Source organism: Perissodus microlepis, chromosome 20, assembly GCF_051167445.1.
Source record: "Perissodus microlepis isolate ML-2025 ecotype Zambia chromosome 20, ASM5116744v1, whole genome shotgun sequence".
NCBI classification, from domain to species: Eukaryota; Metazoa; Chordata; class Actinopteri; order Cichliformes; family Cichlidae; genus Perissodus; species Perissodus microlepis.
This window is the reverse complement of record NC_140480.1, coordinates 10,030,960-10,054,333: the sequence shown is the minus strand read 5'-3', so window position 1 is coordinate 10,054,333 and position 23,374 is coordinate 10,030,960. Positions and strand designations below refer to the sequence as shown.

At 41.4% G+C, this 23,374-nt stretch overlaps 2 protein-coding genes across 4 annotated transcripts; one reads left to right on the top strand and one right to left on the bottom strand.

Moving 5' to 3' along the window:
• Positions 1-604: 604 nt before the first annotated feature.
• On the bottom strand, positions 605-8,346 carry LOC146364115 (solute carrier family 35 member E2A). Of its 3 annotated transcripts, none has more exons than XM_084917715.1 (9): positions 8,263-8,346; positions 6,930-7,405; positions 5,158-5,293; positions 4,851-4,978; positions 4,548-4,668; positions 4,415-4,468; positions 4,052-4,124; positions 3,803-3,948; positions 605-2,773 (listed from the first exon to the last, which is right to left on the bottom strand). In XM_084917715.1, the coding sequence occupies exons 2-9, from the start codon at positions 7,195-7,197 to the stop codon at positions 2,545-2,547; spliced, it is 1,155 nt and encodes a 384-aa protein (XP_084773841.1). In that variant the 5' UTR covers positions 7,198-7,405; positions 8,263-8,346; the 3' UTR covers positions 605-2,544. The 3 variants fall into 3 exon arrangements, with proteins under 3 accessions (XP_084773841.1, XP_084773842.1, XP_084773843.1); XM_084917716.1 differs by lacking the exon at positions 8,263-8,346 and adding an exon at positions 7,984-8,256; XM_084917717.1 differs by lacking the exon at positions 8,263-8,346 and adding an exon at positions 7,709-7,977.
• Positions 8,347-11,589: 3,243 nt separating this feature from the next.
• LOC146364114 (uncharacterized) lies at positions 11,590-23,110 on the top strand. The gene is made up of 9 exons (XM_084916706.1): positions 11,590-11,730; positions 14,525-14,621; positions 14,754-14,928; positions 15,861-16,006; positions 19,285-19,461; positions 19,658-19,774; positions 19,917-20,003; positions 21,931-22,078; positions 22,294-23,110. The coding sequence occupies exons 1-9, from the start codon at positions 11,717-11,719 to the stop codon at positions 22,311-22,313; spliced, it is 981 nt and encodes a 326-aa protein (XP_084772832.1). The 5' UTR covers positions 11,590-11,716; the 3' UTR covers positions 22,314-23,110.
• The last annotated feature ends 264 nt before the right edge of the window (positions 23,111-23,374 follow it).

Genomic DNA, 23,374 nt, shown 5'->3' with positions numbered 1-23,374 from the left:
AGATTGATGTGATAGCATCACGCACCTGCACATCCCTGATTTCAATCTCCCGTTTCCCCATATCTCAAAGGTGCTCTGTTGGATTGAGATCTGGTAACTATGGAGACCATTTAAGTGCAGTGAACTCATCATCGTGTTTAAGAAACCAGTTTGAGACTGTGATATTGCTTTATCCTGCTGGAAGCAACCATCAAAAGAAGGGTACGCTGTGGTCATAAAGGGATGGACATGGTCAGCAATACTCAAGCTTTTGTGTTCATGCCTAACTCTGGATCTGTCATCCGAATGTTGCAGCAAACTCAGCAACGTTTTTCCAGTTTTCTAACGTCCAGATTTGGTGAGCAAGTGCAAACTGTAGCCAGGAGTGGCCCCAACTATGGTCTTCTGCTTCTGTAGCCCATCTACTTCAACGTTAGACCTGTTGTGCATTCAAAGACGCTCTTCTGCATACATTGGTTTTAAATTATTAGTTACTGCAGCCTGCCTATCCACTCAAAGTAGTTGGGTGTTCCTAATAAAGTGGCTGGTGAGTGCATAACCATAATCAGGATACGTGCACACTGTGTGTAAATTAACAGCACATGATACTATTAAACACACGGCATAGTGAAAGAAAATACTTTAATCTTCTGCACAGTGTCCATCAAACATTTTTACATCCTCTGCAAAAAATTTTACACCTTTGATTTGCACAGTTCCAAACACAGCTCATCATTACCACAACACTTTGAACCTGGTCAACAGACTGAAAAAAAAGCATCTGCATGTTGAAAATTGCCTCCTGAAGCAGCATTTCAAAGACTCAAAGTGGAAGGTTAGTACAAAAAGATCAATTCTTAACGTCTGAATGTTCAATCAGAGCCCACACGGGAGAAAAAAAAATGTTTTCAATGTAAAGACAAAAAGTTCAAGTCAGTTAGCTCTTGTGGTTAAACTGTGGCCACAAACATGTAAGAGAAGAAGAAAAGCTGCTTCTCGAGGCACAGCAAAAACGGTCAAACTGGAAATGAATAAGACAGACATGTCCTGGGTACGGTCAGAATGACTTTCTACATACGGGTGGAGGAACTTCCACTTTCAGGTCAGATGCTGAAATTAGAAGCAGCGAGGACAGAAGGAGGAACTGAGATTGTGTAAATTTGCAGTGACAAGCACAGGATGACTTTTGTTTTTACTGCAACTTGGGTTTTATTTTTGTCATTTGTGTTTTGTTTTTTTAATGCAAAATGTGGAGTAAGTTCTACAGGAAAAGATCCACAAAGAAAAACAGCCTGGAAAGCATCAGCTGTTTTCCACATATGGTAAATGATTCCTTTAGGTTGAGGAACAATCAAAAGCAAGCATTTACAAGTTTCTGTCACCACATAAGAGAACCGAGTGTTTACAACTGCAGCAAGCAGAGCTGAACCAGGAAGTTTGCCATGTTTATGGCAGATGATTAGCAGACACACACAAAATGTGGTGCCCACCAAAGAGGTTCTGGAAAACTACCGCAGCTGTGGTTCTTTTATTAAGTAGTGTTTCATTTATTTCAGTTTAAAATTCATTTCTGTTTAACAAATCACCAAAAATAACAAGAAGATGCATAAACATCTGTTAAGCAAGTGATCGAAGGAACATAGTTACACTCACAGTAACACCTCAAGTGCGGATTTTACAGTTTATTTAAAAAAATTAAATAAAAACACCGCTGGCGCACTGCTGGACACAAAGCTTGATAGCCACTGGCAAGAACTACAGAAATAAAACCCAAGTTGTAATAAACTGTTTTTTAAAAAGGTTATAAATGTATAAAAACAGCAGCTTGTCCATTTATTCCTTCTTTCAGTCCTCTTTTCCTGATTAGATTAACAGGGCTGCCATCCCAGCGTGGATCAGTGGTCACGTCAGCTTTATGTGTACACAAAAAAAAAAAAAAAGTGAAAAAAGCTCTAACGTTATAGAGGATGAGCATTCTCAGAATGCAATAATGTGGCATCCAAGTGTTTTACACATGGATTACTAACGTGTAAAGCAGTCTTAAGCTTTGGCTGGACAAGCCTCAAAAAAGGCCTCCTACCTCGGGCATTGGAGCCCTTCATACATCCTACACTCAGACGCTATTAAGATACATTTTACACTGGATTATACAATGAAGATTAACATCACTACAAAATTTTAAATCTTACAGCGTCCGAGCTTTGCAGTTCCCATGCGTTTAGTAGCTGCTATACCACAGATGAGAGAAACTAGCCTGTAATGGAATGCATATGTAGGAAAAACACCCTGAGCTTCCTTTTACTGACCAATAAAAGACAAAGAAAGGATCAAAAAGGCTTAAAGTGGTAATCCGGTCAGGTACAAAGAAATACTGGTGAGAATGTTCCACAGGATGACTGATGGCTGACAGCTTGGTCACACACCCACAGCTCATCAAGCCATCAAATGGTTTACTTTAACAGTAACACTGAAGGAACCCTGAAAGACAGAAGCTCTTGAACCGGAGTGAACTGTTGATGCTTCCAGTTCATTTCAGGCAGCACTGCAGCTTCAAGAGCGGGCTACTCAGTGAGACTGAGAGGCTTTGAAGTCCTGGTCGTGGAGAAGGGGTTTGTGGTTCTGCTCAGCAGCCATGGCCTGTAAGGTTGCTCTTTGGAACTGCCTGGCTTTGTTGTACAAGAAGACCCCGATGAACACGAGGACGGTCCCGGTGGCGCTGAGGATGGTTACCTGGTTGCTGAACACAATGATGCTCAGCCACACAGACAGGGCGTGCTTAACAGTACTGGCAACACTGAGGAAGAATGAGGATGATTATTACTGGGGTTAACAACAAATTCATCCAGTTTAAACTTCGTAATATGACTTTTATATATTCATCCTTATGATCTGCATATAAATGTTAGAACGGTGAATTCTCAGATTAAACAGTCTCACATCTTAATTTCAGCGTACATATAAGTTATCCTCATGACATGTCAGACTGCTTTAAAAGCTCCTTCTCTCATTTTTTTTTTCTTCTTTCGGCTCTGTGTGATGTCAAAGAAAGGAGCAATCCCTAACATGTTCTCCAAGCCTCACCAAGCTGTTGTTAGTGGGGCACAACCAATCAAAAGAAAAGGGCTAAATCAGGGGACGCCTTAGAGAGATGGAACTAAAATACCTGCACAAAGACCCGCTGTAAACAGTGAAGCATATACAAAATAATCAACTCAAGCCCAAGGAAAAATATATGGAGCTGGAAATGGGCATAGTAGGCCCACTTTAATAACTTCCAGCTACAGAATCTAAAAGGTCTATATTGGGAAGTGTGTGCACGAGCTCCTTAAGAGCATTCCCGTACTGGGCACGCTCTGCCTCAGCATCTCTGCTGCTGTCTCTCGTGTTCTTGTGCAGAGCACAGTAAAGTTTAAGCATTTTGTGGTTTCACTGAAGCTATTTTGGAATCTGCAGCACACGTCCCATCTGTCAGGTGGGATAGGGAGCCAAACACGCTGGACTTTGTGGATTCAGATACGCTCACTAATGGATTGGTTTGTCTATTGTAAATAGACAGCACTGAGGTGCAAACCGATGCTGTACAGTGAGCAGTCAAAGTCAGCAGAAGTTATTACAGCAGAGAACAGACTTTAGTCAGTGCCGGTGAGATGATAAGATAAGATGATACTGGTGTGACTTGAAAATCTGCAGACGCAACAAGTGGTTATCTACTACGCTAAGCGTGGGCGGTTCAAATACATCAATTAATTAACTGTAGCAGGAACTATGGCCTCCAAGAAACTCGTGGCATGCAGGATAAAGTGCTTCTGACTTTGTGTCCTACCTGAAAGTAACAGGAGAAATCCTTCCCATGAGCGCATAGGCAGTGACGCTCTGCAGGTGGAACAGGCAACCATCGAAAAGCAGCAACAGGATGATGTCCTGACTAAAGATCAAGCTCTGTCCGCTCTTCCCAACCGTTGGGATGTCCTGGAAATTAAACAGAGAACCATCAAGAAAGTTACCCGCTTGTTTTCTTAAGTATTGTAGTGCCTAACAAGTCTGGAAATTAAGAACTTCTGTTTTGCCTCACCAAAAGGAACAGCCAGGCAGGTATGAGCATCATGACTGCTGCCGCACTGGTGTAGAACTGCAGCTCGGGAGGGCTGAAATAAGACAACCAAGTTAAAAAAAAAAAAGCTGTGTGTTTACCCCATCAGCCTTTTACAGCTTAGAGTCAAAAAGCTGCATTAAATGATTTCACTGAAGTCTTTTAAAGGGTTTAATTATCCATTTTGCACTTGTTTTTCTTCAGTTATGATCATGTACAATGTGCCCTTTAATTATCTAGCCGTTTGTCTCTATTTGTATATATGCTTTTTGCACGCAGGTCTCTCTTGAAAGACAGACCTCGCTCTCAGTGAGACTACCCGTTTAACTTAAAGCATGATTTTACCTGAATTTGTATGTGTCTCCACTTAGCAGTTTTTTGGAGAACACATTCTGTAAGCTGAGATCAGAGAGACAAGAGTTAGGGCAAAGTAGGGAATACACCGCTGGTGGAAAAGCTGTGCTGTGTGCTGCAGTACCAGTCCATGATGTTGGTGGAGAGAGCAGCGGAGAAGCCGAGCATGTTGAAGCTGATCTCGGTGGCTGTGCAGAGGCCCAGGCCGGCCATGACTGGGAACAGGGACAGATTCACCCACAGCCCTGCACACAAAAGGGATAGGTGGAATGAATCCCCGTGTTTATCTAAACTAAACCAGCAACCAGAGCTGCGGCTGCCTAACTGGTCTGACTACACCCAGGCACGCCAACACCAATAAGGCGTTCACTGTTCCTTCGCATATGAAAGACACGCCCTGAAGCCAGCACAGCAACGTGAACTTTACCCGTGTACTCCCCGAGGATCAGTCTTGACATGATGACTGTGAAAATGGGCGCCGAGCTCTTCACTGTTTCAGCGAATGACACGGCAACATTCTTCAGGCTCACCAAGCCCAGAACCACTGTGGTGAACCTGCAAGTGGAGACAATGATGGCGTTTGTGCTGAACTTGCAACAACAGTCAAGAGTTATTTCTTATCAAGCTGCACTTATAAAAAACACAAAATTCTCAATGAGGTCTGTTTTCCTTTCAAATGCATGCATTCAATCTGTTATTAATCTGCATATTTACAGGATAGCAAACAATCTCACCTCATAAGTCCGACAAACAGCATAATCATGATGAAGTTGGAGGGGTACTCGTTTCTGGACTTGTGCTGGTACAGACAGCAGGGGACAAACATCTTTAAGCAGCCTATGACGGTGGTGGAGAGCATCTGAACAGCACCTAGCAAGAAAATGGCAGTTAAATAACACACAAAAAAAACCGAAGGCAGACATTAATTTTCATGAGGGAGAAAACACTTCAAAATACTGCTGTAATGAATATGTTTCCTGTCTGACCATGAGGGCCCATTCATGCCGAAAATGCTGACATCAGACTGATGTGGGATAAACAGTTGTCTATTTAAACTGAACTTCAGATCACCGGATCATTTGTGTCACTGTAATTTCACTTCTGTCATCTTGTCACACTACCTTTCACTTGGCTGTGCTGTTCTGCACGTCGACCTGTATAACAGCTCACGTGCGGTTCATAGTTGAACAAACAAAAATGGTATGCACATGAACATACAGTTAGCACACACAGGCAGTAGCGGTTTTTGATATGGGCGACACGGGCGGTTGCCTGGGGCAGCATCGTGGTGGTGGTGGTGGTGGTGGTGGTGGGGGGGCATCACGGGCATTGGCAAAAAAAAAAAAAAAATTGACATCAGCCAGCGCATAGTGGGACTGGCATAGGCACCGATCGGTTTTCTACCGCCCATTTGCTGGGAGTAAGGGCGCCCTCCGTTTGCGAGGTGCGCCTGCTGCTTGCGGCACAGGGAGGAGAGGGCGGGGCGGTGGGGGATTCTCTGGCTGGCTGGAGCAGCATCTAATAACCAACTTGCAAAGTAAAACAAAATAAAAACAAACCAACAAACACGAAAACACCAGACATCATGATACAGACTTGTAATTTGCACCGATGTTTTTTCGAAATTCTATACGCTTAAAGTGAGCGCGAGAGCCCTCGGTGCGCCTGCTCGCTGCTGAAGTCAAAGTAAACTTTATTGTCATCTCCGCTACATACAGTCCAGTATATAGAGAGACGATACGACGAGGCTCCTGTTACAGCAGTGCAAGTAAACAAACAATAAATATAAGAAGAGTAAGAAAATAAATATACACTTTAGGACCAGGGGTAAAGGGATCAATAACAATTTAACATTTATAATTTAGAGTTTGATGATTTAAAGTCTCACACACAACCCCTCGAAAGGGGAGGGGCCCGGCTGTTTCCAAATAGAGCACATTTCATTCATAATGTTGTAAATCCAAGTCCATCATGTATTCATGATTTGAATCCTGGGTTGTGTGAAATGCCAGAAATAAACCCTAGACAAAGCGAATCTGTGAACTAAGGTGTAGGTTAGGTTATTAGGTTATGTTGTGGTGATTCTCGGGTTGGGGGATGGGTGTTCATACTGGAGTGCAAAATTAAAACCAAGATGGACAAGAAAAGTTCAAAGCCAGGGGTTTGGTAGGGGTGAGGGGGGGCGCCAGAGGGAGTGCTCGCCCAGGGCGCCAAACAGGCTAGGACCGCCACTGCACACAGGTCCTCATTACTGGTAAATTAAAATCTCCTTGAATGCACCAAACCACCTACCCACAGCTGCACTAGTAGTTTTACAATCTAAAACAATAAGTATTGTCTCAGCAAGCCGTTCTTGAGTTTTATGTGAAAGTTGCCCTTCATCAATCTGAATCACAATGGCTTTTCATTAATCTTAAGATTCATGACTGAGGTGCATGTTTCTTATCTTGTGATTATTGCAGTTAATCAGTGTTAGAAGCAGCAGAATGATTTTACTACTTCTTACCGAGCATGCTGGGCTCTCCTTCCAGCAGCGACAGTATATATTTGTTCAGAAACAAGGTGCAGAAGCTGAAGAAGTACCAGAGACCCAGATAGGTCATGGAGCGCCAGTTGGACACCCCGGACTCTGCCTCGATCACCGTAGTCTCCGTTACCGTGATCTTCAGCACCTGCTCCCCCGGGAGGCTCTCACTGCGGGTCAGCACCACTCGCTCCTGGCGGCTACGTAACGGCGACAAGAGGCACCAGAGTGGCTGCTTGCTGCCCGGCATTATTCCTGCTGCCCGAGGGCCCCCCACGGGCCCCACCAAAAGGGGGACTCTTAATGTGGCTCAGTTTTTTAGGGTTTGTTTGCTTGTTTGTTTTTTGGTTCTCAGTCCATCCTCTGAAAGGTCCAGCAAGCTACCTCTCGGTCTTGCTGTGACTATTGGAAATCACTTCCTGTTTTGGTGTTTCCTTACTAGTCCTCTGCTGCAGATACTGGGGGGAAAAAAAGGAAAGATCACAGGGAAGGGAAAAAATCTTTAAATAAATCACCCTGCTCTGTAATGCTGTGCCCTACTTTAAAAACCAAACAAAGCACATTTATCCCACACTGCTCCAATAGTTTACATAGAAACACAAGTGCACAGTGAAATTACTTCATAAACTGTTCAACACGGTAAGCTGTGTTATGTTACATAAAGTCCATTCACTGCATATAACGCCTATCTACTGTATCCTCCGTTGATGAAAACATGAATATAATCAGCTTGTTATGTTATTAATTTTTGCACGACTAACCTTCAGCGTTAAAGTCCTGCAATTGAAAGGAGCAGCTGTACATGTGTCTAGGACTAGGACTGAGGACAGACGGTGAATGAAACCAGATCAAAGTTCACTTAAACCGATGATAACACTGAGTTACAGCGAGGCTTCAAGGACCCCGCCAACGACACACAAACAAGGTTGACACGTACAAGGTTGGGGGTGGCTACTAGCTTCTTCCCGCAGAAACTCGCAGTGACGAGATAAAACTACTCAAAAATATCACGTCACGAGGAAGACCCAGCTCTTACCTCTCTCTGTAACCTGACTGCCTAGGCTTGTACAGACAAATACTGAGAAGACAGCGGTTCAGCGAGGCAACGGACTTGTCACAGGGGGAAGGTTTTTGTTTTTTTTTTTTATCACAGGAGGAAGTTGAGGTTAGCTAGCAGCCGTTGCTGGTTGTTGCTGGTTGTTGCTGCTGCACTGAATATAACAAGGCGGCGTCACCCACAGAGGACGCTGGGCTCTCATCCACACCGGACAACACCCACATCGCAACAACCTTCCCGCTGTTAAAGAGAATTTACCTTTGTTTCTAGGTTACGTACAGCTGTGCACCTGGCTTCGAAACATGGTTGCTAACAATGCGCATGCGTCAAGTTACATCGAAATAGCCACAGATCAGAAGTTTCAAAATAAAATCTCCAGCGGCGAATGCAGGGGTCTTGCAGAGGATCATGAGTTCAAGTTTGTCTCATTATAAATATCTCTCTAAACGGCTTTTTCTAACTTATTTATAGTCTTTAAAAAATCCTGGCTTTTTCTGGAGAAAAATTAATTAATTAATTAAATTGTGCTTTTAATTTCATACTGCCATCAGCATGTTTCCGGTGGGGCTCACGTCAAACTTGACACTTGTCAAAAAATTATACATTCTCTAAGCTTTCCGTCGGCACAAGAGGAATGACTTCTGCAACAGCACACGTGGTGAAGTTTGTAAAATGTTGAGAACAACATATTTTTTAATCTGATTTCATTGGTGACTATTAATACAGACGTATTAATAACCAAATAAACAATAAACAAATAATGCCTAGCACTGTTACCAAGATGGCTCAGGATGGACAATAAAGACAGAGAAATCGGCATATTTAGAAATAAACAGTGTGTAGGAAACAAATGTGTGGTGTCAACATAAAGAAATTTCCATATAAAGAGGTAAAATATCAAGTCACATTTGACCCCTGACCTCTCATTCAAGCTCAAATAAGGTCAAACTTTCATAAAATGCCTTTTATCTTTAAAACTGTACTTGAAATTCTGCTGCCTTTGATTTTAATGACAACATTATATTTGACATCCAAATATCATGTTACATTTGACCGCTCACTTTTATATTACACATCTGCCTTTCTTTCAAATTCAACCCAAAATGTGTTTTACCTTTGAAGGAATTATTACCAAGAAAAATAATGAGCTGCCCAGTTAGTTAAAAATATACTGTAGTATAACATTACACAATAAGATATTTATTTCCATTTATTTACAAATCAATATCTATTGCCCATTACCTACTCCTCCATAATGTCTGTAATCAAAGTAAACATCTGTCATGCTACTCTAAAGTAAATACTGCACAGAGAGTGAGCTCCATTAGCGGATGTTTGTGCTCTCAAAGTGCTTTTTGTCATGAATTGATTCTTATATATGGTGTTTACAGCTTTAATATCAGACCTGGAGATGACTTCAACTACTTATTTAATGGATATCAGCATATCACATAAGTAGATTTATATTTTAACACACGTGGCTGTGGTAATATCAGTAGTACTCTAGCCCAGTGGCATGTGTAGTTTTCATAGTTTTTGTGGTTTTTAGCTTAGAACTGAATGAGCTGATGGGTTGGAGCTGACAAACAGGATGTGGTAACCAACATGAAACCATGAACCCCACCTTGTTCATTCAAACAGTCCAGGTTGTTGGTGATGTAAAAGTGAGGGAAACCTTTTCTTGCACACACTAGGCCACTCCAGTGAATCATGAATTAGAGGTCGTAGTCTCTTGCTGGATGTGCTTACCAGTTCATCATTACTTTAAGAACTGACGATCAGTCAGTCCAGAAAATTACTAAAACTTTGAGTGCGTCCCCAAGTGCAGCCACAAAAACCATAAAACCATACAATGAAACTGGCTCACATGAGGACCGCCCCAGGAAAGGAAGACCAAGAGTCACCTCCGCTGCTGAGGATAAATTCATCTGAGTCACCAGCCTTAGAAAAATCGCATGTTAACAGCACCTCAGATTTAGAGCCCAGATAAATGCCACACAGAGTCAGAGTAGAGACACATCTCTACATCCACTGTTCAGAGGAGACTGCACGAATCAGGCCTTTATGGTCAAATAGCTGCTAAGAAACCACTACTAATTCCCTTTCATGCTCCTGCACTAATTGAAGGGTGTTGCTCCCAAAGTGCAAGGCAATATGTCTGTGAAGGTTCTCAGTCATTCAGGTCATTGTAGTCTAAGGAGCTTGGAAAGAAAAGTGTCTGGACTTCTTTGAGTTTCCTTGAAGACATTTCACCTCTCATACGAGAAACATCTTCAGTTCTAAGAGCAATTGATGGAGAGTCCAAGATTTTTAAATCCTATTGGGAGTGTCTCTAAGAAGGTCATGGACCCCTGATTGATCCTATGCCTAATCACATGAGCGAAGGTGTGGGTGAAACCTAGCCACACCCTATCATGTTATTTACTTAGGTCAAATGGCCCAGAATGTGAGTGGGTGTTAAGGCGTCTGGCGAGGGATCTCAAATCTGGATTATAGATGGCAGACAGTTGGTGCCGTAAGCCACCCTCTCTGTTCAAAGATGGTCGCTCACAATGGCCATTCACATCTGTGTTCTCTGTCCAAAATGTGAACATTGGCATCTTGACAGGGCAAGATTTAGACTAAGTCTTAGAAAACAACTTCTAATGAAAAGCAACAAGCAGAAGAGATTTGTGTGGGCTGAAAAACACAAGGAATGGACATTAGACCAGTGGAAATCTGTGCTTTGGTCTGATGAGTCCAAATTTGATATCTCTGGTTCCACCTGCCATGTCTTTGTGCAACACAAAAAAGGTGAACAGTTGGTCTCTACATGCATGGTTCCCATCGTGAAGCATGGAGGAGGAGGTGTGGGGGTGCTTTGTTGGTGGCACTGTTGGGGATTTATTCAAAATTGAAGGCACACTGAACCATTATATGTACCACAGCATCCTGCAGTGGTATGCCACGCCATCCATTTTGTGTTTAGTTGGACCATCATTTATTTTTCAACAGGACCATGACCCCAAACACACCTCCAGGCTCTGTAAGGGCTATTTGACCAAGAATGAGAGTGATGGAGTGCTGTGCCAGATCGCCTGGCCTCCTCAGTCACCTGATCTAATCCCAGTCGAGATGGTTTGGGATGAGAAGAAGGCAAAAGGGCCAACAGGTGCTCAGCATCTCTGGGAACTCCTCCAAGACTGTTGGAAAACCATTTCAGGTGACAACCTCATGAGGCTCATCGAGAGAATGGCAAAGCAGTAATCAAAGCAAAGGGTGGCTATTTTGAAGAATCTAAAATATAAAACATGTTTTGAGTTATTTCGCACTTTTTTGTTTACTACATAATTTTAAATATGTTCGTTCATAGTTTTGATGCCTTCAATAAGAATCTGCAATGTAAATAGTCATGAAAATAAAGAAAAAGCATTTAATGAGAAGATGTGTCCAAGCTTTTGACTAGCAGAGTATATAAATTATTAAAATATATATTTAATTCATAAAATATGAAAATGTGAATATCAATCTGTGCAAGCCTCTTTGTGGTCCACGAGGGGGCAGCAGCACTTTCGCGCTGCAACAAATGAAGCAGTAGAAGAAGAATTTGGCCAGGCTACTGTTCCCGTTGTTTACATTGCAAAATGTGAAACTGAAGTTGTGTGGGCTGGAGGTGGAGACGAACTGAAAAGGTTTCGGGAATGTAAGCTGCTGCGCTGTAGTCCGCCAGGAAATGGACGAGATAAGGTGAGCAGCTTAATTCGTACATTTAACTGTAAAAGTTACTTTTTATTTCTCTCTCTGTTAGTCACCGAGCTTTTGCGTCGTGATAAAATGTAATCAGACAGCTGGTACATGTACACCTTATTATCTCGCTATAACCGGACACACCCATTAATGTCAATAAACGGGTTATTTATTGTTATTTATAACTGTGAGCCTCCATCTGACAAGCTTTATATGGAGTCTGAGCTAATGTAGAGGCTTTATGGTTCAACAAGTCTTCTGTATGCGGAGGACTGAATCTGGCACGGACGACTGTAACCTCTGTAGAAATATGAATAAAGTCATATTTATGCAAGCCAAATAAAACAAAGATAAACGACCAGAGGAACAAAACAGGAAAGACACATTAATGCTTAAAATGTCTTTTTAGTTGCCCCAACTAAGGATGGGCTTCCTGTGTGTGGCACAATTCATGTTCAGTGTGAAGGTAAATTATTAGTTTTGCAATTCTCAACTGTAGAAATTATTGGTAAGTCACGAGGTTATGATCAACTGTCTACAGGATGGTGTTTCTAGATTTGGCAGTTTCCCAACCAATGGAGTAATTTCACCTGGCTGGGAAATATCTGTCTTTGTATTAACTGTTTAAGCATCTATATAAGCAGTAACAATAAGGACTTCTGCATTTTTATCTGTATATTTTTAATTGGGACAATGTAAGTACATGTACTTAAATATAAAATATTTCTTCAGCACCTTTCAAGATAAAACCAAATGCAAATCTAAAAAATTTTCGCTGCATTTTGAAAGCGACCCTTGAGTTTACAGATCTGAAGCTCAGAGGGAGAGACTTCCAGAGTCTGGGGGCCACTGCTGCAAAAGCTCTGCCTCGTATAGTTTTCAGCCTGATATGATGCACAACCAGTTGGCCCTGCTGGGGATGCATGAATGTAAACTGAAATGTAAAAGGAGAAAAGTTAGACAGATGTATTAAAGAGAAACAAGATAAAAACCACCTCAGTGGTGGCAATTCCGGTTATCGATTGGCCATCTTTTTAACTGATATTTTAAAATATCGTATGTATTCTGTGTAGTTTGGTTTCTATTTACCCTAATAGTATGGTAATGACTAAAAGGTGGAGGATCCAAATTATGTGAAAATTTATAAATAAGACAAATATTCATGTGTTAAACAAGATTTTCAAAGCCAAGTAAGCTGTGCTTCTGTAAAATTAAACAGTAGTGATAACAATAATGCTAGTCTATTAAATATTTCCAATCTTCTGTTATATAAAGACTGTAATAGTTTTAAAGTATTAAAGCCAGACTGTGACCGTGTACTAATACAATAATTAATATCAATTAAGAAATCACGGAAGTTTGGTAGAACATTTCAGTTTCATTATTACTGTATGCATATATAACAACATCATCAGCAAAGAGTATTAGCTCCAGAACAAGCCAATCAATATCACGACAAAGCATGTTATAGACACACCGGTCCACTGTGTCCATTTCAAATTTTCTTCTTCAAAATGTGAAAAGCACATGCATGCACAAGTTGCAGTGGGAGATAATACATTTAAAGCCAAGAAGTTGTTACTAAGCAAGGAAGGTATGTGTAAGTGTACTTCATACCAGGGTCCTTAATTGCCAGAAACTATTAGGCTATACTATCAAGTAACTATTAATACTGGGCTATTAAGAAACTATTAAGATAGGCAGATAATATGTACATGTAAATGTGTTACTGATGTCTGCTTTAGCGCTTTCCCGTCATTATTTTCATGTTGGCTTGTAATAAAATGTCTCCCTGTGCTGGTACGGCAACTCAGTACAACTTACTGCAGCTTCTGCATCTGTGTCCATTTCTCGTTTGGAGAGACAAAGCTTGAAATAGACACGGTAGACCAGCATATCTAATACACATTTTCACGTGCTACTAGTTTGCAACAAGCAGATTGAAAATCACTAATATACCAAAAAGAAAAAAAGAGGATCTAGAAATGAGCCTTGAGGAACACCTACAGGTAAACAAAGAGCTTGATTGTTGATTATGTAGTCTAGTCTTCTCATATGAGAAGTTTTTCATATTTTTAACCAGCGACTGTTGCTCCACACAGTTTACAATGTGTCATATTTTTCTTGAGATCAAATGCTAAATGTGTCAATATGTCTACTCTTCTATTCCTCGCAAACAGTGACATTTTGTTGTGTTTTCATGTGAAACAGTGAGCATGGGAGCTAACAGTGCTGTTTTCCGGGGGCAGATCGAATGTGCATGTCTGACCTTCGTCAATTTTGTGTATCAGTGTAAGAACAGCTGATTTTCTGATATTTTGGATTCTCTGCACATCATAATTTACCAGTGAGCACACCTTAGGAGGACACCGCATGTAACGTGGGGTGTGTTTGTCATCTCCTAGGGTCCATTTTTCTAGACCTCAGCATTTGCTGAAGTAAGGTGCCGCAAACATATTTATTTTATGATCCGGTCCTCTGATAAGAAAACCTTTGATATTTCGTAGGAGGAAATGCACAAGTAGACACAGCTTTCACTGTGACACCGAGCAATCATTAATGTTGTTATTGAAACCAGTGACACATTCAAATGTTTGCTGTCATAAATATCTGTTATGTTTGTCGTCCTCTGTGGGATGTTTTCTGTATTTGAATGTGCAGCATGTAACAGCAAGAAGGATCCCGGCTTATTTAGAGTTTCTCTTTTTATCAGTGAGCAGTGCTTTTTTTTAAGTTTAGTGACCTGAATGAATATGATCTTCTGCAGTTATGTAAAATTTGTTTACTTTCTCAGTCCTCTGTTGGGCAACCAGCCACAACATGGCTCGGACCTCGCGTCTCCAAACCTGAGGCCGAGACACCAGGAACTGATCCTGACACCATGTGGCCCGGTGAGATACTGGCGCTGCCGTGCCGGGAAGTGAAGCACATGTTTTCATTCCTCTCGTGCTTTGATTGTGAATTTTTTTGTTGTGGCTATCACAGGTTGTTTCACATTCTTTGTCCTTTCCATGCTGTTGCAGATAAAGCGCTGGTCGGAGCTGCCGCGCCTGCTGCAGGTCTATTTCTGCTTCGCCATATTGTCTCTGCTGGCGCTGCTCGGCCTCACCGTGTCCAGCCTCTACAAGCAGCACACGGACACGGACGTGTCCGATGAGGACAACTTCACTGTGTCACTGATCCAGCTAGTTGGAATAGGTGAGTTTGTTGAGGGCAAGAAAAAAAGAGACATTTGCAGCATTCATCACCACCCCCACCGCCTCCTTTTAAAAAGCAGAAGTTGTTCTGTTGCAATCATATGATGAAAACTTCAGTGGAAGGAGCCAGTTCCAGTGGCTTATGTGTTCAGTGAGGATTTATGTCAACTGAGCTAGCTTTATTTCCTCATAGCTCAGGTTTACAGCTCGCTGAAGCATTTCCCATAAAAATGACTTGAGCTGCACTCTCTACCTGCCCTGTAGAGATTTGAGGAAATGGTGACTTTTGCTTAACCTCCTATGACCTTTCGTCCACATATGTGGACATCACATTTTGGGTTATTTAGACCACAATACTCAATTTTGCTCTACAAGGGCCTGATATCCACTTACGAGGACATTATACTGCTACTGTTCTATCGAAAATTTAAACGAATATCCTCATATGTGGCTCTCATTTTTCTTAGAAACAAAAATCAGGTTAAAAAACATCAGGTAATTCTTTGTTTTTACTTTCATCAGGTCCCAATCAGCCCAAATATCAAAGAGAAATTAAAAATGCATGCCATGGAAGAGTTTGGGTCTTAGGAGGTTAAAGCCGCTTTCGAAGCGTCATTTCCAACAAACACTGGGATGCTGTGTAAAACTGAAATAAAAGAAAAATGCAATGATTAGCAAATAAATTGTGGAGCTTAGTGTAGAGTAAATGTTACCTCTGAGGAGATGTTTGATGAACAGAGTAGCAAAGTAACTGATTTTGTTCATGATCATTAACATTTTTTACACAGAGCTTCATTAAAAGCTTTGTATTGTATACCTATATCCTTAAGCTATATGATTGAGAAACGGTGTGCACACACAGTACAAATACTTCATCTTTATTCAAAGTGCTTGTCTTGCATGTGAGCTCTGCCTGTTGTCTGCCCCCTGCAGTGTTCTGCATCTACTACATCATCCGCGGCGTGCTGCAGGAGAACCGACAGGAGCTGGTGGCGTTCGTGCTCAGCGTGCTGGTAGTGATGATTCGATCGGTGGTCAACTTCTCCGTGCTGGGGACGAAAGGCCAACAGGAGCTGCTGGTGAGGAGTTTGGAGGGAATCGTGAATATTTCTCGTGCAAAAAGCAAATAGAACTTTGACTGATTTGGATTTGCAGAACAAAACCAGAAAAGATACTAATGTTAATATGAGCAATGTGAGAAAATGTAAAAATGGCTGCAAAAATGAGACAGTTGTTGTAGTTTTCGCTCTGTACACCACCACAGTGGATTTTAAATCAAACAGTCAACATGCCTGTGATTGAAGTGCAGACTTCATTCAGCTTTCTTTTCACAAAATATTTAATTAACTTAAATATTTAATTAACCTTAGAAATTACAGCCAGTTTTATACAGTTTTCTATTTTAAGAGGCCCAGCAGTGATTGGACAAACAAACATAATTTGAGATATATATGTTTTATGTCTTTTGACTTCCTGAAGTCTAGAACCCACGAGCGTCACCAAATGCAGATGTTCTTCCCAGTCTTCACTGCAGCTCCCTCCCATTGCTAGTTGCTGTGAGTCTCTTTGCCTTCAGTTTTGTTTTCAGTAACCGAAAACGTGCTCGGAGAGAGCTGTTCCAGCCGAGCACGCTGGGTTGAGATCAGGTGACTGACTTGTTCATTCAATAATGTCTCGTTTCTTTTCCTTGAGAAACTCTTGGGTTGATTTTGCAGTTTTGCAGCATTTGGTTGAATCTGAGCAGAGAGCACAGCCTTGTACACTTCTCCATTAATCGTACTCCTTCTGTCAGCAGTCATCAATAAACAGAAATACATGCCCACGCTATGTTTGACAGATAATGTGGTTCCTTCAGATCATAAGTGGTTTCTCTCCTTCTCCACACTTTTCTCTTCTCATCATATTTTCATCTGTCCAAAGTGTCTTTTAGATGTTTTCTGGCAACGTCTAATCTCACTTGTTCTTGAGTGTAACCAGTGGTTTGCACCTTTCACAGTGATATCTTCTTGAGCGTGTTCTTGGCTTGCTTTGAGGTTATGAAGTTATTTTTAAACTCTAAGGAAAAATTTGCGATCATCCACTCTAGTTGTCTTCGGTGGTTGCTCAGAGTTAGCCCGATTGTTGATTAGGACACACCAAACGTTTTTGCTGTCTTTCTGGAAGCTTCCTTTGATTTTTCAGCCTAATAATGGCCTCCTTCTGCTCCTATCAACTAGGCCTGTGCAATATGATGAGATATATCGGATGACGATATGGAAACATCTGTCGCTTCAAATTATACGTTATTGTTTGTTTTGTGGTGTTGCAAAATACACTGTTTACGGCAATATTTTTTCATCAGGGCACAGAGAATACCAGTATAGCCTAGGGCTGTTCGATATAACGATATATATCGGATGACGATATAAAAACGTCTATGTTTCATTTTACGCTATTGTTTGTTTCGTGGTGTCGCAAAATAAACTGTTTACAGCAATATTTTTTCATCGTTTTGATGGTCACTGTAGTGGCTATATTAATTTCTTAAAGTTCTCTCTTTCTCTTATATTTTATATAACCACACTAGGGACAGACAAGCGCCTGTTTTTATGCGTTGTGGTTAGCAACAACAACGGTAACACCATCGCGTGTCCGCTTTTTTATGTTCCATATAAACCTTTCACAATAAAGCTCAAGATCCTGTTGAGACTTTTCAAAATAAACTGAATCACGTGAAAGAGCAGATTATTTACGGATGAAAAATAAAAAAGAGCCGCCAGGTGCTAAAAAATAAACCTTAGACTCAAATGTTAGAACAGGCTTTTCCCCGCAGCACGCCGTGTAATAAATACTCACAAAGAAAACGGCGGCTGTTACAACTTATGTCTAAAAATGTATCGTTTCATGCATCGGTTAAAACACTGGACTCCAGCTACATGACGCGCAGCTGGAAACACTTCCGGCAAGACGAGCTGCCCGAGATTCACAGAATTTACAGAAAATGTTACATTTTTGTGATTTATATCGTTATCGGGACGATAGAATTCTTATATCGGGATATGAAATTTTGTTCATATCGCACAGCCCTAGTATAGCCAGTAAAAAAGAGGCAGAATACGTTAGCTCCAAACAGAAGGACTGTTCAAAACAAATCGAGGACCTTATTCCTAAATGAGGGGCTACCCCTGTAGCACGGACATAGTTTGGACCAGAAAACTGTACTATTCAAATTATGCCGCAAACCAGTCCCCAGCACAGACTCAACCAGCTACGCAAGAATCACGAGAAAGAGTATGGAGAGAGCTTATGGATGAGAAGCAAAAAATAGCCGTCAGCTGCTCTAAATAAACCTTAGACTCAAACGTTACAACAGGCTTTTCCCCGCAGCAGTTTCATGCATCGGTCAAAACACTCGACTCCAGGTACACGACGCCCAGCTGAAAACACTTGACACAAGTGGGGTTGCCAGAGATTCACAGAATTTACAGAAAAAGCCCCATTTTGTGATATATATTGTTCTCGGGATGAGAAATGTCTTTTATCGGGATATGAGATTTTGGTCATATCAACATGCTTTCAAGCCTCATATTGAGAGATTTCCACAGGGAAATTCACCAAACACAAGTTGAACACTTGGAATGAACTCCAGAGCTTTGATCTGCTCAGTTTAATTTTCCAGGTAGTTTTGACTCCTTCAATTAAAGCTGAAAGTCTGCACTTCAAACACGCTTGATAGGTTGATTTAAAATCCACTGCCATGGTGTACAAAAGAAAAAGGAAATCAAATTTGTGCCGTCATCCAAAATCCTTCTGGACCCCACTGTGTATGCGTCAGCTCTGAATAGTGTCATCTTTGCTTCCTGCTGCTGCTGTTAAGACACGAAAGGAAACAAAATAAACAAAAAGGAAAATCCAAAGGAAACGTGTCAGCAGACATCGTGAACGATTACTTCCCGTTTAGATGATTCTCAGTTCCACCACTTGATGTCGCTGTGACTGTATGTGTGAATGAGTGATCCAATGAGTGAATGTTGAGACGACACGTTGATGGTTATTGCTGTGTGTTGGTGTTTGCTGAACATACATAAAAGCTAAGGTGGTAAACCTGTTACAGCTCCACCAGTGTTCTGTTGAAAAGCATGCAAAGCCCCAACAAGAGCAGTTCATATCACGGACAGTCTACTGTACATGCAGCTGAGTGTTGAGTTACTGAATAATGCCACATTTCTGCAAACTGAACCATCTTTTTTACTGGCGGGTGACTGATATGAATGATAGAGAATAATTTGATGTAATAACTGCAGAGCCTTTAATTTTTCACCGTGCACAAACCTGAAGCACAAACTGAGTGAACAGCGGCGATCTGTTTGTGTGGCAGGTGCGTTTCGTGTGCATCGTCACCCTGGGCGTCGTGCACATCTTTTGCACCACGCTGCTCATCCGGAGACCGAACATGATGGCGTTCCGCGTGGGCGGAGCCTTGGAGTGCCTTCAAGAGCAGTATTTCCTGCTAAACCTGTGTTTCTCCATGGTGACCTTTGACCTGCAGGCTCAGGTATACGCACATTCTCCTTTTGTTTTTTACAGTAGAAATTTTTGGCATTTCACACGTGCAGCATGTCGCTCTGCACGTGCTCCTCGTCATATGCTTTTTTTCCTTGGTGTTCAGCGTCCTACAGTGAGGTGAGTTTGTTTTTAACAGAGCTGATGAGCGGCTTCGTGACGTTGTGCTGTTGGTGTGACCTTTTCAGTTGTGCCTGTGTGCCCTGATCTTAACAACGAGCCTGGCCGCGACTGGTGCCAACAACATAATCGTGGGTGTCGGAGTGTTCTGGGCCATCCTGACTACAGTTGTGGGCGCTGTTGCGGTGAGACCTTTTTATACATCCTCTGGTCACAGCAGAGAGTCACAAGCGACAATAAACCAAAAAAGAAAAGAAACATAGATGCACTTTAAACAGTCACAAGCTCAAGAGCAGCCAATTGTAACCACTTGTTTTTGTTTTTTAGGTTTTAAAGGAAAAGAAAGTTTTGGTTTGGATCTTTATGGTGCAGAACGTTCCTCAGGTGGCATTCTTTGTGTATCTGATGTACACGGTAGGCTGAGATTTCCCTCATTTATTCAGATATTTTATTTAATTACACATTTTGTTGTTCCGTTTGTGTGAGTGTGCTTTATGAAGTGAGTCTTCCTAATAATAATCCTGCTTAGGAATGACTGTCCCAAAGTACGTCACACAACTCGCACTTCAAATATGACCAACCGGTGCCTTTGTTGGGGGCTATCTTTCTATTGAGGATCAATACACATTTTATCATATCTGTGAGAATTTATAATAGAAAATTGTGCCAGAGTTTTTTGGGACAATGTGGAAAATGTAAATAAAAACCAAATCCAATGACTTGCAAATCTCATGAACTTTATTTACAATATATCAGGAAAGTTTGGACCTGGACAGCAAAAGTCTGTAAAAGTAAGTGGCACTAAAAAGAAACAGCTGGAGGAACATTTTGAAACTAATTAGGTTAATTTTCAACAGGTCAGTAACTTGATTGGGTATAAAAAGATATTCTTAGAAAGGCAGCGTTTCTCAGGAGTAAAGATGTGCAAAAAAATTGTATCTACAAGTTTTTAAACAATTTCAGAATAATTTTCTGCTATGTAAAATTGTAAAGACTTGGAACATCTCACATCTACGGAGCATAAAATCATCAAAATATTCAAAGAATTTGGAGAAATCTCTGTGCGCAAGGGACAAGGACTAAATCTTCGTCCGTCAGGCAGCACTGCGTTAGAAACAGGTGCGATGCTAGCATGGAAATCACTGCAGGGGCTCAGGAGGAATTACAGAAATCTGTGAACACAGAATATGAACTTGATCCAGAAGGGCCACTATCTGCTCCTCGCCAAAGCTCATTTAAAATGGACTTATGCTCCCATCAAGGCAAGAGATTTTTCAGGGAAGGCCTTGGATATTTCAGCATAGTAGAAGAGTCTGGGTGCGGTAGTGACTTCCCTGCAGTCCAGGTTGTTCCCCAGTTTGGTACGCAATGAAATAAAAAATACAACAAAGAAGACCCACAACTGTGGAGCAGCTAGGATCCTATATCAGACAGAAATGGGACCACATTCCTTTCCCAAAACTCCAGCAGCTGATCTCCTCTGTTCCCAGACAAAATATCAGGTGTTGTTAAAAGAAGAGGGGATGCTGCAGTGTAAAACACAGCTCTGTCCCAGCGATTTTAAGACATGTCGCTGCTGTCAAATTCAAAATGATTTTCCTGTGTGGGACATTTTCTCAGTTCAAACATCAAATATGATTTTTCTATTATGGGATTACGAAATTTGCAAATCACTGGATTTTTTTTAAATTTACATTTTACACACTATCCAAAATTTGTTGGCGCTGGGGTGTAATCGTAGTTTCATAGACTGTATATATCAGATGGCAGAACCACTGATGTCACCCGTTAGTTTGTTGTCTACCTTTTTGAAGCCTCAAGGTTCAAATCTGGACATGACAATCATTGGATGAGAGTAGATGTAAAGCTTGGGTAGCGGAGTGCACTGTATTATTAAATGGGATGCTAACATGGCTAGCATAACAGGTGACATCTTATACAGTCTTTCTGTCACTACGAAATGTGAAAAGTCACTCAAAGCAGAGATTTCCTTTCACAGTGAGTCCTGCACAGCAGCACAGTGGAAACAGCTATAGACCGTATAAACCTTTTTTATACCAAGACTTCAAATCCGTTTATTTGTGCTGTGAAGTTTGCTCATCAGGGAGTGACTTAGGTGCAGTAATAAATGCAGTTAGCGTAGCACTTGAATAGTTACTTTTCAGTATTTCCAGTAAACCCCCCAAAAATCACTTTCTGACACGATTGCTGCTCACATCACAGAGGACAGCGCCTCTGTGATGTGAGGATGACGCCGCATGTTGGCGTTCCCTTCTTTGGCTGAGCCGTGCGCTCAGATACAGGCGCCTGCGGGGAAACAATGATTTTGCTTTAATCGCAGGTGGCAGAGAAATGGTTCCAGGACACTACGTACACAGTGGAGGCAGCTGCTATAACCGGGGCTTTGATTTCACTGGTGATCAAAGTGGTTTTATTCTGGGGCCTCATCAGACTGGTACACAGCTTTGGACAAGGCCTGAGAGAGAGAAGTGAGTTTACCGCTTCAGTCCCTTAAGAGTTACTTTGAGCACAACACTAAACACACACTGCATCTGGAGAACACCGAGTTAGCAGTTTCTGTTTGTTCCTAAATATCCTGAATTTGTTTGTTCGAGATGTTGATTGTAAGAAAACCAGAGTTTTCCTGAATCTGCCAAACTTGAGCATCAGAATACTGAAACCTTTTTTTTATTGCTCTTCACAGTGTTTGCACATAACAGGTGATAAAACATCACGACCAAGGAAACAGCTGCACGCTGTGGGCTTAAAGCACCGTGCTGCTGACCGCGAAGCTCACATTTGTATTCAGCATCAAGTGTGCCAAAATCATCACTCAGCATTGTTTTATTTTTCCATGTTCTGTATACTGTAAGAATGTTAATGTGTTTCTGGCTTCAACAACGTCCCTGTTTACAGAATTTAAATGAATTCTCAGGCTTTGTTTGCATCTGATATGATCAGTCTGTCCCTGAATACGTGCATGCATCATGACGTGCGATGCGGCTCTCTGTATTTAAAAGTCCTCACTATCCAGGTTGTGCCAACACTTCTATATTAGTGCATTATGTGTATTAGCTAAGCATGGCTCACTGAGTCTATGAGCTCCATTGTTTTTACCCCTGCTGAGCGTACGCTCTGTCGCTCTCTGTGGCACGACTAAAATATTTCCTTTGAATGTCGCCACGCAGGTAGATTGTTCTGGTATCCTGTCAACATGCGTTTGTAAACTAGCTTCATATAATCGTTTTTACACCAATATGCATTTTAACACCTAAATCGAGTTTTGTAGCGTTGCCAACATCCACTTTTTTAAAAATGTGATTTCTTCCTGTAAATTGTATTCACTGTTATATTGACTGATTTATGTTTGCTTTTTAAAATTAGAAATGTGTAAATTAACTCGTGCAGTCGACCACCACGACTAGCTGTGTTTTTATTGACATATTTTTTAAACTGTCTGCTGCATTTTAATGCGCTCCTGTTTTTTTCCATTCAAAGTTCTTAATAAAGTATTTTAACAAAAACTTTGATTTACTGATCTTTTTGGGACATGCAGCTCTGTGCAAGTCTCGATCCACTCCTCATATTATGCTTTCAGTGAGCCAGACGTTGTTGTACTTCTCCTCCAAAGGGAGGGAGTGTGTAATCCTTCTGTTTGTCCGTCTGTTCGTTAGCAGTGTATCGCCCAGTTTTCAATATATCATTTTCAAATTGTGTGATGGTACATACCAATAACAGCTCGAGCTGATTTAATTTAGGTGAAAATCAGGTCAAGTTCAAGGTCA